The 16,968-nt window shown below is 40.0% G+C and overlaps 13 protein-coding genes across 13 annotated transcripts; 7 read left to right on the forward strand and 6 right to left on the reverse strand. All coding sequences in view use genetic code 12, as the record gives it.

Annotated features, from left to right (window-relative positions):
* Positions 1–69: 69 nt before the first annotated feature.
* On the reverse strand, positions 70–399 carry RPP1B (ribosomal protein P1 beta; the record flags this gene model as incomplete). Its single annotated transcript, XM_051818239.1, has 1 exon — positions 70–399. One exon carries the CDS (start codon positions 397–399, stop codon positions 70–72), a length of 330 nt encoding a protein of 109 aa, XP_051673658.1.
* A 786-nt stretch (positions 400–1,185) lies between these two features.
* On the forward strand, positions 1,186–2,196 carry CANMA_000845 (uncharacterized protein; the record flags this gene model as incomplete). Its single annotated transcript, XM_051818240.1, has 1 exon — positions 1,186–2,196. One exon carries the CDS (start codon positions 1,186–1,188, stop codon positions 2,194–2,196), a length of 1,011 nt encoding a protein of 336 aa, XP_051673659.1.
* Positions 2,197–2,289: 93 nt separating this feature from the next.
* Positions 2,290–3,093, reverse strand: MAM33 (Mam33p; the record flags this gene model as incomplete). The annotated part of the gene is made up of 1 exon (XM_051818241.1): positions 2,290–3,093. The coding sequence occupies one exon, from the start codon at positions 3,091–3,093 to the stop codon at positions 2,290–2,292; it is 804 nt and encodes a 267-aa protein (XP_051673660.1).
* A 573-nt stretch (positions 3,094–3,666) lies between these two features.
* Positions 3,667–4,577, forward strand: CANMA_000847 (uncharacterized protein; the record flags this gene model as incomplete). Its single annotated transcript, XM_051818242.1, has 2 exons — positions 3,667–3,708; positions 3,786–4,577. 2 exons carry the CDS (start codon positions 3,667–3,669, stop codon positions 4,575–4,577), a joined length of 834 nt encoding a protein of 277 aa, XP_051673661.1.
* Positions 4,578–4,697: 120 nt separating this feature from the next.
* Positions 4,698–5,055, reverse strand: ACB1 (long-chain fatty acid transporter; the record flags this gene model as incomplete). Its single annotated transcript, XM_051818243.1, has 2 exons — positions 4,698–4,934; positions 5,029–5,055. The coding sequence occupies 2 exons, from the start codon at positions 5,053–5,055 to the stop codon at positions 4,698–4,700; spliced, it is 264 nt and encodes an 87-aa protein (XP_051673662.1).
* Positions 5,056–5,633: 578 nt separating this feature from the next.
* On the forward strand, positions 5,634–6,488 carry PRE5 (proteasome core particle subunit alpha 6; the record flags this gene model as incomplete). The annotated part of the gene is made up of 1 exon (XM_051818244.1): positions 5,634–6,488. The coding sequence occupies one exon, from the start codon at positions 5,634–5,636 to the stop codon at positions 6,486–6,488; it is 855 nt and encodes a 284-aa protein (XP_051673663.1).
* A 51-nt stretch (positions 6,489–6,539) lies between these two features.
* Positions 6,540–10,347, reverse strand: CANMA_000850 (uncharacterized protein; the record flags this gene model as incomplete). Its single annotated transcript, XM_051818246.1, has 3 exons — positions 6,540–8,386; positions 8,712–9,596; positions 9,783–10,347. The coding sequence occupies 3 exons, from the start codon at positions 10,345–10,347 to the stop codon at positions 6,540–6,542; spliced, it is 3,297 nt and encodes a 1,098-aa protein (XP_051673664.1).
* Positions 10,348–10,613: 266 nt separating this feature from the next.
* Positions 10,614–11,399, forward strand: CANMA_000851 (putative tRNA acetyltransferase; the record flags this gene model as incomplete). Its single annotated transcript, XM_051818247.1, has 1 exon — positions 10,614–11,399. One exon carries the CDS (start codon positions 10,614–10,616, stop codon positions 11,397–11,399), a length of 786 nt encoding a protein of 261 aa, XP_051673665.1.
* Positions 11,400–11,420: 21 nt separating this feature from the next.
* On the reverse strand, positions 11,421–11,936 carry CANMA_000852 (chaperone; the record flags this gene model as incomplete). Its single annotated transcript, XM_051818248.1, has 1 exon — positions 11,421–11,936. The coding sequence occupies one exon, from the start codon at positions 11,934–11,936 to the stop codon at positions 11,421–11,423; it is 516 nt and encodes a 171-aa protein (XP_051673666.1).
* Positions 11,937–12,103: 167 nt separating this feature from the next.
* CANMA_000853 (uncharacterized protein) lies at positions 12,104–12,523 on the forward strand (the record flags this gene model as incomplete). Its single annotated transcript, XM_051818249.1, has 1 exon — positions 12,104–12,523. The coding sequence occupies one exon, from the start codon at positions 12,104–12,106 to the stop codon at positions 12,521–12,523; it is 420 nt and encodes a 139-aa protein (XP_051673667.1).
* A 215-nt stretch (positions 12,524–12,738) lies between these two features.
* On the reverse strand, positions 12,739–13,719 carry HLJ1 (type I HSP40 co-chaperone; the record flags this gene model as incomplete). Its single annotated transcript, XM_051818250.1, has 1 exon — positions 12,739–13,719. The coding sequence occupies one exon, from the start codon at positions 13,717–13,719 to the stop codon at positions 12,739–12,741; it is 981 nt and encodes a 326-aa protein (XP_051673668.1).
* A 621-nt stretch (positions 13,720–14,340) lies between these two features.
* On the forward strand, positions 14,341–15,600 carry NPT1 (nicotinate phosphoribosyltransferase; the record flags this gene model as incomplete). The annotated part of the gene is made up of 1 exon (XM_051818251.1): positions 14,341–15,600. The coding sequence occupies one exon, from the start codon at positions 14,341–14,343 to the stop codon at positions 15,598–15,600; it is 1,260 nt and encodes a 419-aa protein (XP_051673669.1).
* Positions 15,601–16,581: 981 nt separating this feature from the next.
* CANMA_000856 (uncharacterized protein) lies at positions 16,582–16,878 on the forward strand (the record flags this gene model as incomplete). Its single annotated transcript, XM_051818252.1, has 1 exon — positions 16,582–16,878. The coding sequence occupies one exon, from the start codon at positions 16,582–16,584 to the stop codon at positions 16,876–16,878; it is 297 nt and encodes a 98-aa protein (XP_051673670.1).
* Positions 16,879–16,968: the final 90 nt, after the last annotated feature.

Genomic DNA, 16,968 nt, shown 5'->3' on the forward strand with positions numbered 1-16,968 from the left:
ATTCTAACATTTACAAACCACCTCCTCCTCCTTCCTCTTCCTCTTATTCTCCTCGGCCAAGATCTTTGCTTAATCGAATAAACCGAATCCCATATCATCATCGGATTCTTCTTTATCTTCTTCTTCCTTGGCTTCTTCAGCTGGAGCAGCACCAGCATCGGCAGCACCAGCGGCAGCACCACCAGCGGCAGCACCACTAGCTGGAGCAGAAGCAGCGAAAGAGAACAACAATTCTTTTAAGTCTTTACCTTCCAAGGCCTTGGCGAAAACATCAGCCCAGATGGAATCAACTTGAGCACCGGCGGCTTTGGTGATGGCCAACAATTTGTCGGAGGTGATTTCTTGCTCAGCGTCAGCTAAGATCAATGCAGCGTATGAGATTGATGATTCTGATGACATTGTGTGGGTTAATATGTAGTTGGAGCTTGTTAGGGTGTAGTTTGGCTCGATAAAGCGTAATTTTTTTTTCAATTAGGCAAAGGTGAAAAAAAATTAATTTGACTGTTTATAGCCCTAATCACGTGACCTACTATAAACATATATACTTAGGCTCCCACATTTAGAAGTTATGGTGATTGTTTTATACCAAAGGACACAGTCAGTCTGTTGGTTCTTAGAATAGAGGTGACATTGGAAAAGTCAATGTTGCCCTTACGTCGTAAAAAGTACTTTGTTGCAGACTTCCAGGGTTAGCAACATATGGAAAACTTTATGCAGAACCATATTCGGGTGGAGTTCGTGATCCCTAATTGCCTGCGCTTTAGTCGATATACACTAAGCAATTGTAAACATTTTCCTTCTCTAGTTTTGGTAACTATTTCTTGTGTTAACCCGATTCTGACAGTTGCTCTCAAATCTCTTATCTTTGCGGGGAAGGATCTCGCTTATATGTCGTATCGTGTGCCCCTTTCGACTATATTTAGCTTACGTTAGGCTCCCCAGCAAAGTGACGCATTGGCAACTATACCTAAAATAGGAGAATCATCTGGCCAAATCTAGTATACACTCTATCACCCCTGTTGTGCTATTACTAGTATGGCATTAGCATTCACAAAAGGATCTCATATGAATCGGAGTTCAACTTCGCGATAACACAAAAGTTGAGATCAACAACAAAGACCTCTCTCTATTCGAATAAACTTTTGTTTAGACAAAGGAAGCTAGAGCACGAGCAATCAATGCCACATGACAACAGTGCCGAAAAAAACAGATCCTCGTCAACTACATGACTCACTAAAGCCTTTGAACCTTTCAAACCCCATACGACTTGCCTTTCTTGGAGGAGCCAAATCGGGCAAAACATCAATAATCTCCAAACTAATCTTGGGTAATTTCCGAGATACTTATTATCCAACCACCCAGCTCAACCCCAACCTATTCAATTACGAACCAGAATCAGAAAGTGCTAAGCAAATATTGCAGGGTAAAACATTGACGTCAAATGAATATTTGAATTTGCCTTCAAGCATTCGAACCGCTGCAACTAGTAAGAGCATCTTTAATAAAAATGAATACTATTCAGTATCCACTTCAGGTGAAATTAGGCCCATGTTGGTTGAGCTTATAGATACCCCCAGCTACAATCCAGCCCAGATAGTTCCTTACCTTGAGGCTTCACTATATACAAATCTCGACAAAGATGTCTTGCACAATCTTGCCAATGAGCCACGACGACCAGTCTCCACTAGTCCACTTTTAGTGGCTAGTGGTGCTAGCGAATTGAATGGAGACGTCAATGGCTATTTCTTTGTCTACAGTGCCATCCCAAGCTTTGCACCGCCAGGATATGACGATGGAGACATGGGTAGGTTACCCAAAAATCATACTTTCAATCTTTTACCTTCTATGAAAGCAGCCCTTGATGACGCATGGGAGGAGTATACTTCATTTAGAGAAAACTGGAAACGTGGCCAAGAAGAAGACGTGTTTTCATTCAAGAATGCTTTTAAAAGCATTTGGAAGACAAATATTGCCGAATCTGATACAACAAAAATGGAATTCAAAACGAACTCGCCGCCAGTCTGGATAATTTGTACTCATGTCAGTAGCAACTTAGCTTCGAGACAATTGATATCTGAAGGTAAGAAGTTAAGTGAGGAATGGAGATGTGGATTCATGGCCATTGATTGCTTGAATGATATTGATGAAGTCTTGTCTTTGATGATAAGGGATATACTACAGATAAAGAGGCTGTAACCCGCATTTTTAATACCATCTTTAGCTTCTCAGACGTTATAAAATATTGCCTTTCATTTCTCTTATATACATGCTTTAGGTGATACTACACACTTAGTTTAAAAATTTGGAAACAGCATTGAGCCAAGTTCTGTATTCGCTCTCTTCCTTGTAGTCGCTGAAAGCGACAATGAAATCAGCCAATTCATTGTCAATACCCTTTGCAACCAAATAGTTTTCAAATTCAGTTTGCAAGCTTTCATCCAACTCGGCAAATTTTGGTCCTTGATACTTGAACTTGTCAATGAATTCATTTTCATTCTTGACGGCACTAATAAAAGAGTTCACATCCTCTTGAACATTTACAAAATCAATCATAAAAGACGACTCGGTGTTTTGCAAAAACAAGTTCAAAAACAAACCTGAATTGTTTGATGGGTTTTCCACAAGAATTTTGACGTTACACAATAACTGGTCCAACTGATTTGCCTCTTCTTCCAAATCACCAGATTCCAAAGCAGCCAAATCCTCAGTTGGAATGTCAGTGACTTCATCAATATCAAAATATACATGCAAGACATTTCCTGTATCAGCGTCCTTTTTCACCAATTCAACACTAGCGGTACCTGGTGTAGATACAACTTCGAACCCACTAGTGCTCAAAAAATCTTGGTACACTTGATCCAATTCATTTGGAATGGCTTCAGAGATTTTGCTCTCTGCTTTAACAACTTCATTCAAAGCTGATTCGGGGGTTTGGTCAAACTTAACCAAAGTTTGGTGGAATGATCTTGTTGAGATGGCAGCAACTGTTTTAGGGCATGATTTAAGCAAGATGCTTGATCTCAACCTGGAAGATTGAATGGCAGCTCTCTTTGTTGTGACTGAGCGTAATGTTGTTGGTAGCAATTTCAACATTGTAATTTGAGTTTGTAAATACAGGTTAAAATGGCAAAAGCAAGAGAAGTTTAAAAAGGGGGGAGGAGAGATTTTTAAGAAGAGGAAAACGAGGAGGAAAACGAGGAGGAAAACGAGGAGGAAAATAAAATTCGGGTGACGCTACCAAATTGCGATTGAGAGACTCTCTAAACCCATTGTGTTGTTCTTTTAAATAATAATCCACCTTTGATTAGACTGACTTCGATTCAAAAAACATAAATGATTTCCTAAACTTATCCCATCTGAAACTGGTTGTATTTTAGTCAACATGATTGTTTGCTTCGAGAACTGAGCTCTCGCACAAGAGCAAAAGACCAATTAAGAAAGCACCTTGTGTAAATGCTTTCACCATCATATCATATTCACAACAGCTACTCTAGACCACTTTCTTCCCCACAAAACACACCTTAAAACGGTGAATTTCTATGTATGTTCGTTTAACATTTGTTTTTGCCAACCGACGACCTGAAGCAAAACATTTCAACTGAAAAATAAATAAATAAATAAATCTCTGAACCTCACCAACCTCTTATATACATTTTATTCATCACCATGGTGCAGGCTTCCGAACCTACTTTCGTCGTATCACTAATTGTATGTTTAAGTTTGTTTTAGAGCAGGACTATTTGTCACTCCGTGTGAGATTCAAGTACTAACATCAATGTATTCAGAGTGGTGCTTGTGCTGGAACAGCCACCGATGTCGCATTCTTCCCCATTGACACCATCAAAACTAGATTACAAGCAAAGGGAGGGTTTTTTCGCAATGGGGGCTACAAGGGAATATACCGGGGGCTTGGGTCGTGTGTAATAGCGTCTGCACCATCAGCGTCGTTATTTTTTGTCACGTACGATACGATAAAACGAAAATTGCAACCTTATGTCTCTTCACCAGGCTATCGTCACATGGTCGCCGCATCGGTAGGAGAAATCATGGCTTGTATTGTGCGAGTGCCAGCAGAAGTCATTAAACAACGAACACAGGCAAGTCACATGGGATTGACTTCTAGTTGGTCCAACTTTAAGCATATATTAATGAACAACAGCCAGCAAAATGGCGTAATTAGGGGGCTATATCGTGGCTGGAATAGCACAATAATGAGGGAAATCCCATTCACCATTATCCAATTCCCACTTTATGAGTGGTTAAAGTCTAAATCGTGGTCGACTAACAGTGGAGCCCGTTTGGAGCCTGCTTCTATGGGTTTGAAAGGAGCGATTTGTGGAATGATAGCTGGAGGAGTTGCAGCTGCACTCACTACACCATTAGATGTGATCAAGACAAGAATCATGTTGAGCACCAACAGGATCAACTTTGGCCATATGATCTCCCAATTAATTCGTGAGGAAGGGTGGTCCAGTTTTTGGAAAGGTGTTGTACCGCGAACATGTTGGATCAGTTGTGGTGGAGCAATTTTTTTGGGGTGTTACGAACTCGTCCGTGATGAATTGATGCGATTGTGAAGAGAGAGAGAGAGAGAGTAAATAGTTTTAATAGAAATAGAAATAGACTGGGATGTATCTTTAAAAGTTAGTTTATTAACTCAGGTTAAACTATAGATCACCAACAATCCTTGATGGTCTTTAATTGTTGTATTTGTTGATCAATTCCACTGCGAATTCAATGTACTTCTTTTCTGCTTCTTCTTGTGGAGTTCCTTCCAAGTCTTTCCAACTTTGCCACTTGTATTTACCCTTAAAATCAAAGGTACCTGGCTTGTCTGTAGAGTTATCACCAACAGTGGCTTGTTTGTAGAGACCGTAGAGCTTCAACAATTCGTCATCGTTTGGTCTTTTGGCCAAATTGGACACGGTGTTTGCCTAAAGCAAGAGTGACTATGTTAGTATTCTATAATTAATGTTCTCGGGGCCGTTAACCCAGCTCAATTGAGCCCAGACACAGTTGTCAACATACTTTTTCTTCAAATTCTGCTGATACCATAGCTGTGTGTTTAATGTAGATTACTGATGTGTACTGGCTATTCAGAGGAGGTAAGATACGAGTAAGTACGTTGTTTTTTTTTCTGCTGTCCTTTTTTATACCCACAATAACTTTTAAAATGATGGCGAAATTTATTAACATTTCTCGGAGCAATAATAGCCAGCACAGTGTAGATTCATTTTCCTGGGAAGGGAAGGGGAAGACAGGTGTGTTTAACTTATGCAGGAACACCCACCCACTGACCCACGAGTAAGTTTGATTCCATATGCTTAACTTTCGAAATTGATGCCTTTAATGGCGGACTGCAGGTTAATTATTCTCTTGTACAATTGGCTTATTTGACATTGAAGATTAAACTTGAAGACCCCCATTTATCTCTAGTTACACTGACTCTATATCAAAGTCATATGTTTCTCAGAAGTTTCTCACAAAGATGAACGACGCAGTGTTTGATTACCCCATTACCCAAGATGGTAGCTCCCGGCTGGTAGGCGAGAGAGCTTTTTGAAAACTGATTCCAATTTTTGTAGTGGCGAAAACCCACTGTCAAACAACGGCAACGAATTCCACAACCAACTATGTTTAGAAACAACTACGACAACGATTCTGTTACCTATTCCCCTACGGGCCGTTTATTCCAGGTTGAGTATGCGTTAGAAGCAATCAAACAAGGAAGCGCAGCGGTTGGTTTAACATCGAAAGACTATGTTGTACTTGTGGCCTTGAAGAGAAATGCCGAGGAATTGGGATCATACCAAAAGAAAATCATCAAAATAGACGACCATATGGGAGTTGCATTGGCTGGTTTAGCCCCCGATGCGCGAGTATTATCCAACTTTTTGAGGAAACAAGCAATGCAATCTAAAATGATTTTCAATCGCCCAATCCAGACCCATAAAGCAGCCTTGACAATCGCCGATAAGGCACAGGAAAATACTCAAAGCTATGGCTCTAGACCATACGGAGTGGGATTGTTAATTGCAGGGTACGATGAGACTGGTGCACATTTGTTGGAATTCCAGCCATCGGGATCAGTCCTCGAATATTTCGGTGCTGCTATTGGTGCCAGGTCACAAGCAGCTCGTACCTATTTGGAAAGGAACTTGGAAGAGATCAGGGGCTCTGATTCAATTGAAAAGTTGATTGTACATGGGTTATACGCTTTGAGAGACACTTTGAGTCAAGATGTTGAATTAACGTTTAAAAACACAAGTGTCGCTGTTGTAGGTAAAGGACAACCGTATACTTCTTATGATGACGAAGATGTGCAGCAATGGTTAGACAAGCTAGATTCCGTCACAAATGATAGAAATAGAACTGATGGTGATGATGAGAACAAGAACGAAGGGGGAAATGAAACAGCAGCTGACGAAACCGCTCAAGACAGAGGAGAGGAACCCGCGCAGGGCGACAGAATGGATACAGATGAGTAAGTTTAGAAGTAATAAAGTATTCAAACTGTTCTCTAAAAAAAAAAAGACTATTTACTTTCCTTCCTGCTCTTGTTGCTTGACGGCAACTTTTTTGATTGCGTCCATGCATTCCTTCTGCATCTCATTAAGCTTATCGTTGAGGAATTTGGGATCATGTAGCTTCTTGTTACTTCTTATATCCTCGATGCATTCTTTTATTTGGTTAATGTAGGCTCTAATGTTTTCCTTCTCTGAGCTCTCCATCATGTCACCGAACTGTATCAAAGCAATCTCGGTATCAGTGCAAAGGATCTCTGCTCTCGATGCATGCTCGTAGTATTTTCTCATCTCTTCGTCTGCTTCTTTATTCCTGTTGCTCTCTTGAATCATTTTTTCAACTTCTGAATCGGTCAACCCCACTTCAGTGACTTGTATGGACACAGTATTTGGTTTTCCGTAGTGAGGAGAGTCCTTAGGATATGGTGTTTTATCTGATGCACTGACCTTAATAATACCATCCGCATCAATCTCGAACTGAACCGCAATCTGCGGGGTACCCTTGGGGCCTTGAGGTATGTTTGATAGTTTGAATTGGCCAATCAACTTATTGTCCTTTACAAGCATCCTCTCACCTTGATAAACACGTAGTTCGACCCCAGTTTGTCCATCTACAGCCGTGGAAAACATCTGCTCCTTTTTGATAGGTACTGCTGAGTTCCTTGGTATCAAAGGACTAAATATTCCACCATATGTTTCGATTCCCAACGACAAGGGGGTGACATCAAGCAACACCACATTTTTCACTTGACCAGATAAAACAGCTCCTTGAATCGCAGCACCGAGTGCTACAGCTTCATCCGGGTTGACAGCTGTGCTTGGTTTCTTACCAAATAGCTCCTCGACAACCTTCCTGATCTTGGGCATTCTAGTCATACCTCCAACCAAAAGGATTTCGTCGACATCTTTAAATTTAAGCTCTGCATCTCTCACGCATTTCTTTACTGGCTCTATTACTTGCTCTATAATAGGCATTGACATATCGTCAAGCTCATCTTCAGTTAGGTTGAATTTAATGTGCTTATCTTCGTAGATGAATGGTATATTAATTTCGGTTTCCTTCACCTTAGACAACTCGATTTTTGCATCTTCTGCAGCCTCTCGTATCCTCTGCACGGCTAGCTCGTTTTTAGACAAGTCAATTCCATATTTCTTCTTAAAGCTTTCAATAATGCGCTTCAATAAAATAATATCAACGTCTTCACCACCTAAATGTGTATTCCCGTTAGTGGCTCGCACTTCAAAGACGCCATCTTCGATATCCAAAATGGAAATGTCAAAAGTGCCCCCACCAAAATCAAAAACGGCAACGACACCCTCTCTCCTAGACTTATCGCACCCGTATGCAAGTGCAGCTGCGGTAGGTTCGTTAATGACACGAAGTACATCCAAACCAACAGTCCTGCCTGAGTTTTTGGTGGCCTGCCTTTGACTGTCGTTGAAATAAGCTGGCACTGTGACAACTGCCTGATTAATGTTGGATTCTCCCAATTGCTTTCCTGCAATCTGCTGCATCTTTTGCAAAATCAAACCTCCAATCTCCGAAGGGCTTATTTCACGATCTGTAGAAGTCTTTAGCACTGCGTCTCCCTGCTTGTTTGGAACTATTCGATAAGGCACGTTTTTAATATCCCTTTGCACTTCACTGTCTTCGAATTTTCTTCCAATTAACCGCTTCGTTGCGAAAAAGGTGTTTTGAGGGTTGATCACGGCTTGCCGCTTTGCGGGTATTCCAACCAACGTCTTTTGGTTATCAAAAGCCACAATGGATGGCGTGGTCCTTTTCCCCTCCTCATTTTCAATGATGTGAGGCTCTTTATCAGAGCCTACATAAGCTACTGCGGAGTTTGTGGTACCCAAGTCTATACCCAAAACATGTTTGAATCTAGTAATGTTGAAATTAGGTTGAACTTTTCTAAAGCGCAATGCGGATCTCTTGACTGTGTTTAGCATGTTTGACAGGAGGAAATAATGCTCTTGCTAATGACGGGATTGAATACAGTTTCAGTAGAATTTAGGTCTAATTGAGAATATGTAAATCACCCCTTTTTTATAAAACAAACTTTGAATGCGATATACGATAACGTCATAACTCCTCCATCGCAAGCATTTAGAGCGCTACCGGAAATCGAAAAACGAAACCTCAGTATTTACAGTTTCAATTATAAAGTTTAATCTGCTACATACGCGATGTATCTGGTATATTTTGGCATGACACGAATGTTATAGACCCTGTTTCCAAGTCTATTTCAAGACTTCTAAACCCTGCACTGAACAACAAGTTAAACCCTATTAAGCGAACGAATGTGTTGATTTCTAGTACATTGTTAAACACCCACAGTGTTACAAAACCACTTTTTACCGTTTCTACGGTTCCACCAATCGTTAAAATTTTGCAAAATGATTCGTTAGTACCTAGAATCACTGCTGCTTGATTGTGTCTTGTTCTTATCACGAGGCCTCTCAAATGCAACTGTTGGGTGTTGACATGATCCTTGGCCTTAGAAACCTCGCTTTTATGCTCGAAAACAACTTGATGAAGTGGCGCATCCTCTTCTCCGAGATGTTCCATAAATTGACTAAACTTGAACGTGCTGCTAAAGCTCTGGCGTGAAAATTTCATTTTCGTGATAAAGTTCAGATCAGTGCAAGTGTCCTCAACACCTACAATTGACAAAATTTTTGTGGAATCAGCAGTTCTCCTCAAGCTCTTCAATCCACGAGAAAGATCAAACAACTGAAACAAATATGACATCAGTTGACGGATATTGTATACGCCGTGCAGATCAAATTCATGTTTGTGGAATGACAATTTCAGATTCACGTAGTCGAAATAAATATCTTGGTAAATCACACACCATGGAGTGCAAATAGGAGGTTCGACTGGATCCGGAACCTCGAGGCCAAAATGCTTCCATCCTTCGTACAAGATTTTAGTCGCAATGGCAAACAAAAGATACGGATGAGCCTTGCATTTCCCACTGTATAATTTCAAAATATCAAAATTTTCAATGATTCCTGAATGTTCTCGACACACTCGTGATTCCATTGACGCTAACAAGAGTTGCAAGCCTTGTCGCGTGTAATGCAGGTAAAGTCGACGCTTGGCAGCATCGTTGTTCAAGGTGCTGTATGTTTGGACAATGGAGGGTTTCAAAAACTTCTCGAGCAACTTTATCTTTTGTTTCAAAAAGCGCCGGCGGTAGTGAAAATGACAATAGCTTTTGCTTTCGAGTAAGCTTAAATTAAAAAGCATACTCTCGTAGGACAGGGGTGATTGTTCTTGCGAATTAATGCGCCTCGCGTTTTTAAGGCCTATGTTGTACAACTGGTTGGATAGCAAATGTTCAATGACAGAAGCCTTGAAAAAATCGAAGCCTTTTTCTTCAGCTTTCAATTTCTTTCGAAGAACGGCATCCTCAAGCTCGAACATTTTAAGTAATATCGGTAGGTAATTAACATCTAATGAGTACCGCTGATATTGTTCATTCGTCCACGGCAAGTTGGCAATAGCATCCCTAGTGATATGCTTGGGATGCGTAGATATACATTGTTCATCAAGAAGCTTTAGTGATGACTCCAACTCAAGCAGACACTTGTAAATGGCACAGGATGCTGTGTAGTAGCTTTCGGGATCAGTCTCTATTTCCAACTGTGAATATATCCTTCCAAACAGCCTCTTGTAAAGAACGTTCCAAAAATACGGATGCAGTAGCTTCTGTTTTAGCAACCTGTTGGCATTATAAAGACTAAATACATCTTTTATGCTCAAATCACCAACGTCAACGATATGAAGTACGAGATCTAAAGGTAAGGTCAGCATGATAATAGGCAATCAAGACAGTTGTGGTCATATAGGGAAGCGATGGGAATAAAAGGAGTTCTATTTGTAGCAAGGTGAAGTGGTATATTGATGTCTTTTCTTGATAATTGAGGTCAAATTACGTCCAAGTTGAAGGTGTGGTGGTCGCTATATGTTTGTCCATTGATAACCGCGTAATTCATAGAGATTTGTTGATTGTTTTTGTTTTCTGGTTTTTTTTTTTTCTGAAATTAAGATGATGCTTTCGATGATCAATTTTACAGACTATGAGCAAAAGAAAGCATGAACATTACGCCAAGGGAAATGGGAAGAGGTTCAAGGGTGGGGCAAAGCTACTAGACCCCAACACTGCGGGGATATATGCGACGTGCCCTCGAAGGAAGGAGCAACAGTGTCGCCTGGAACTTATGAACGTGCTTTCTGAAAAAATACACGAGTACTTTAATCTCCATGAAGGGATCAGCAAGGACAAAGAAGAAACTGGTGACTTATCAATAGAAGAAAAGATTCAACTAGAACTTTCAGAGATGGAAGAAGCGAAAACGAATCCGAAGGCGAATTATTTGCAACCAATCGATATTGATGTCGAGTGTGTGGTGTTTATAAAGACTCGGAAGCCCATAGATCCAGCTGTGCTTGTCCAGAAGTATGTAGAAGAGTGCTATGAGTCGGGCACCAAGACAACCAGGACCACTCAAAAACTCACTCCAATTAGTGATTCATGTAGCGCAACAGGTGATACAGAGGAACATTTGAAAGATTTGTCGAAACGTGTGTTGCAGAAGCATTTCCATGGCAAAGACCAAGAACCTGTCAAGTTTGCCATTCAAGTGTCGAGAAAGAACTTTGATACACTCACCTCCGAAGCAATTATTAAAGCGGTGGCTGAAACAGTAGGACGTGACCACGGACATACTGTGGATTTGAAAAACTATGACAAGTTAATCATTGTTGAATGCTACAAGAACAATATAGGCATGAGTGTTGTGGAAAACTACTTGAAGTATAGCAAGTTCAATTTGCAGCAGATTTATGATAAGACGTCAAAGTAGCTATTTAGAGACATGCATATCTCAACTATACAACGTGTTGAGTGAAGATTCTATCTCTAACCATGCTAGCCAGTCTGCTTCCAGATGAGGTATAAGACCCATTGTGTACAATTTGTAGATACCAATTGACATATTCATCAACTGAAAGAATATAAATCCCAACTTGGCAAACACAATAAGCTGCAGATTGTCGTCTGTTTTCAATTTCAGAAACGTCGGGTTGAGATCGTTAAAGATTGATTTAAGGGGATTCCATAGCAACATTATTGTCATCGTCACTGGAATGATTTGTAATGAATTTCCAGTCATGTAGCTCATAAACGCGTTCATCGGGATAGACTTGGCTGGCCCAATTGCAAGCTCCCATATTTTCTTTGATTTCAATTCATCCAAATCTCTCTTGTGGTCTCTTTGTGTGGTCTGTTTCGTGCGTTCGAGTGGTTTTGAATCGAACCCTGGTGGGGATGCCACAGTATTCTTTCTATCCTGCCCTTTGGACTTGGATCCTTTGGCGTCTTCATGCTTTGACTGAGCCATGTTTTCCAAGCGTTTGGTAGAATAATTGTGTAGTGTAAATGGGGGAATAAACTGTTGAGATAACTCGGCATAATACTTACAAGAAAAAAAAAGTCACCAAAAATAAAATAGATGGCACTGAGAATCCTGTTCAGTTTTGTTATCTAGCTAAACAATTGCACCCCACAATGGACTCAATAGACTTCAAAACAAATCCTCTAAATCGAATAATCGGACTTTCAGTTATATTATCTGTCGGATTCTTGCTAGTAATATTAGCAGGAATATATGGGAATTGGTTTCCCATTGTAATTGGAATCATATTTGCAGTGGCATACCTTCCTGTGGCTATTACAAGGAGAGTCACCAGTTTTGATCCATTTAGCACACCCAATACTAACGTATTGGCAGAACTGGCACAGTTCTTGTCAGCTTTCTTGTTAGTTAGTGGACTCTACTTGCCAATTGTTTTGCACCATTCGTTCATATTAACCACCACAGCGGCAACATTGACCATAATTGGTGGGGTCTTAATTTTCGGAACAGTCTACACATTCAGTCATTATTTCGATGAACCAGCTGATGAGGATGGGTTAGGAGATTTGTGATCTCTGATAACACAATCTAGTTTGTATAAGCTTTGGGTTTTCGTCTTTGATGCTTCAATGAAATACGACAGGAGGAAGGGAGAGATGACAAAAGTAGATTCTCGTTTGGCAGGGAGGGGTGACATTTATCAAACAGCAAAAGATAGATTCTAGAGGAATTCCACCCGGACCAAAAGTGGAATGCTAATTGACAGAAAGGTAGTCCTGTATAATGTCTATATAAGGTTTAAACTGCGTAATATATCACAATTTGGCATTGGCATGTTCTGTGCACGTTCTAGTTTCCGCATATCCGTGCTAAACCACCCCACAGCATCTTCAATCAAATTGTCCTTATAGATTTGCTCTCGCGAGCACTTGGCTCTCTTGTCTTGAATAAAAATGTTTTCAACTTTGGAACCAAAATTTTTGAGCTCCCTTCGCGATTTGTTTTCGTTTTTTTTGGCAAAATCATCGTTGACAAAGTAAGGAATGCCGTGTTTTGGGGTCTTCCGCTCTATATGGAACTCTGGAGTACGATTGAATGAGTATTGTGATGATGAATCATTTGAGAATAACGCAGACAATAAAGGAACAATCAATATAAGCAAAAGTGGCAATAAATTCTTCACAACCTCTGAAAATGATTGTGGACCTTGCGACTCATCTCCCGCTTGAGCACGAGCATTAGGCGAAGCCCTCGGTGCTCTCCTGGTGGTTCTCCTATGCCTCATGAATGGATCCTGACCACCTCCTCCGAAAGACTGGAAAGTAAACCCATTGCCTCCAAAAGTGAACGTAGGGCCAGATGCGAAAGGACTTCCGCCATTGCCGAAAAACATATTGAACAAATCATCATCAAAGGGGCCATGCGCTCCACTAGCAAAACCTCGCGTACCCGTAAATGTGCCAAACCCTTGCCCAGTAGCGCTTGCGTTCGATATTCTAGAGGTGGGGTCTGTCCCAGTTTGGTCGTATATGCGTCTCTTTTGTGGGTCGCTCAAAACCTCCCACGATTTATTAACCACTTTAAATGCCTCTGAAGATCTCGGATGGGGATTCTTATCTGGATGGCATTTAATGGCAAGTTTTCTGTACGACTTTTTAATCTCTAATTCGGTTGATGTCTTGGTGACTTCCAATATTTCGTAATACTGGTGGCCCTTGTACGAGAGTACTCGCAATACAACGGCTTCCTGTTCTTTGGTATATGACATGGACTCTGAATGATTCTTGTTGCTCAAGCTCACTGGGTGATGGGGGTGATGCCTCTCTTCTTTGATAAATTCCAACGTTTAACTTTTCGATTTTGCGAAAATCATATTTCGTAGGCATTTGCACTACTTTTTGCCAAAAAGAAATTGCATGGCGGTATATAGATTCAGCATCGTGTCTCTCAGCGTTGACCCCGCCATCAATTCTTTCATGTTAGCCCTTCCGTTAAAATCGCTAAAAGGTGACTCCTTTATACGTCGAGAGTTTTCCGGTCAAGAAAACGTACCTAGAGTTATATACAACTTTATCAACGAACGCGCAGGCCATGAGCTTACAAAAAACACTACTTAAAGGCATACATCATATGCAAATCGAAACTCTAGTTTCGCCAAATCTCCGACACTCTAAAATTCTCTTGGTTCAAAACTGAAGTCTCTTTTTTCGTATTTGAAGATCACGGATGATCCTTATCTTTTTGGTTGAATTGAAGGAGAAAAATCAAAACGAAAAAAGTAAAAATTCAAATATTAAAAATCGTGCTGGATCAATGCCATCATATCTTATCCTGGTGATCTGTGTTTGAAAGCATTGTTTAGTGCTATACGTGAATAATTATTTCCAAAATGAGTCCAGTTGGTAAAGACGAGTTTGCTATCTCGTCATTGTTGGATACGGATCTTTACAAGATTTTCATGCATGCCGCTGTCCACAAGAATTTTCCTCGAACTCCAGTAAAATACAAATACACAAATCGAACACCTGATTTGAAACTCAATGCTGCATCTATAGATTGGCTAAAAATGCAAATACTGCACTTGGGAGATATCAAGTTCTCGGATGAAGAGATACATTACTTGGGAAAAGCATTGCCACAATTGCCTCCTGCTTACTTGGACTATTTGAGGTCATTTCAACTCAACCCCAATTCCCAAATCAAATACCTTGAAACCAAGGGCAATTTTGGTTTAGAGATAGTGGGAAATTGGGACGATACTATATTGTACGAAATTCCTATCTTGGCTTTGATTTCTGAAGCGTATTTTAGATTCGTTGATACTGATTGGAACTATGACCATCAAGTTGAGCTTGCCACTCGCAAGGCCGAGGAACTCCATGCGGCTCAGTGTCATTTTAGTGAGTTTGGGACGAGAAGAAGACGTTCATTTCACGCACAGGAGATTGTTATTAAAGCGATCAAGGATACGGCAGAACAATTGGACTCGAAGTTCGTTAGTGGTACTTCCAACGTATTCTTTGCCAAAAAATATAATCTTCAACCAATTGGGACCGTTGCACACGAGTGGTATATGGGTATTGCTTCTATTACGCAGGACTACATACATGCAAATAAGTTAGCCATGGATTACTGGATTGCAACTTTTACTCCAAAGTATGCTGGTCTCGCACTAACTGACACTTTTGGCACTGATAACTATCTTGCGGCTTTCACCAAACCCTATATCGATGACTATGCTGGTGTAAGACAGGATTCTGGTGACCCAGAGTTATATACTGACAAAATCGCGGAGCATTATAAGAACCAAGGAATTGAGCCTCACACCAAAACAATTTGTTTTAGTGACTCTTTGAACGTGGAAAAATGCATAAAGTATAAGCATAGGGCAGATCAAGCTGGCTTATTAAGCACTTTTGGAATCGGAACTTTTTTCACGAATGATTTTGTCAATACTTCTACAGGAGAAAAGTCGCAACCGTTGAATATTGTAATTAAGTTGAGTGAAGCAAATGGCTTCCCGTCGATAAAAATTAGTGACAACATTGGAAAGAATATGGGAGATCCTGAAACTGTCAAGAGGGTAAAAAGAGAGTTAGGGTATAGTGAAAGACAGTGGGCGGAAGGTGATGAGTCTCGCAGGTGGTAGACAAAAGGATGGGTGTTTTTCTAATGCGATATATAGATTAATTGTTAATTAATAAAACGAGAAAATGTTCAAGTAAGGTGGTCTTTTATGCCTTGGTTTTAATAATTTCCACCAACAGTTTTGATTTTTTTATATGATTTTGCAGCAAAATGTCGTATAAGGTCAATACAGGGCTGTCGCGTATGACTAAAGTTGGTAAAATATGGCAAGTGAAGGTGTTTCTTCTAAGGTATTGGAAACCTTATTGAATTATTGTGACTTTTCTGGATCCTTTTCTCAATTATAATGGTCAATCATCCCTTGATAGATTGAATCCATTCCAATGTGTGTGTGTGTGTGTGTGTGTGTGTGTGTGTGTGTGTGTGTGTGTGTGTGTGTGCATCTTGGAATAATTTGTTACGACAATGATTGTTTGCGACTTTAGTTTTTGCTTTCAACAAAGATTAAAAGAGGGATAAATTTTGTTGCAAAAAATTATACAGAACAAAACAAAGTTCTTTTATTTGAAGTAGCTCTAGTCTAAACAACACTAGCACGTACCACAGAGTAGGTACTGATATATACAGAAGTGGCCATGTTGTATTTACCATTAAACAATGTATTATTTTCTGTGTTTAATTTTAGTCTATGTAAAGCTAACCTGGCATCCCTGTTTGTGTCTACGTGTTTAGTGTTTTAACTATACCAAATTACTGCAGATCATACAAGCAAACACTCACTCAATATAGACTACAGTAGCATATCACTAACATACTAATGCATGAGTGTATCTGTGTATATAAAAATTAAAAGTTATAGCATTGGTTTTATATTTACTGTATATAGTTGTATATATTTAGTTGCAAATTTATTTTGATATTCCAACACAAGAATCAGCACATTTGAAAACCACAAACTTTGTACAAAGAAATTACCACAATCACCCCCTTTCTTTTCTTTCTTTCTTCTCTCTCTTCTCTTTCTTCTTGCTTCTCCAGTAACATGTCACGCGATATCCCACCACAGTTGAGAGATAAGTTCAACTGCATCACTCCGGCTCAAATTCACCAAATTTATGCATTAAGAAATGCTGATGTTTCCAGAATTGTGCCCAGATTTGATTATGCAAAACAATGCATTATAACCACCCCAATCACCATCGCTCCTAATGTTATTCACCCCGAGATTAAAGCTAATTGCGAGAAAGTTGATTCAGATGAATCACCAATAGCTAAAGTTAAAACCACCACCAGTATAATAGGTGAGATAAGATCGTCATTTAGATGTGATCGAAAATAATTACATGGAAGTTGGAGCAAGTCAAGCTTGGATAGGTTGCGGTTGACAGAATAAGAGTTTTAATTGGTTTTGGCAGAATATGTTTTAGGC

This window comes from Candida margitis, assembly GCF_024628925.1.
Source record: "Candida margitis strain CBS 14175 chromosome Unknown scaffold8, whole genome shotgun sequence".
Lineage (NCBI taxonomy): Eukaryota > Fungi > Ascomycota > Pichiomycetes > Serinales > Debaryomycetaceae > Lodderomyces > Lodderomyces margitis.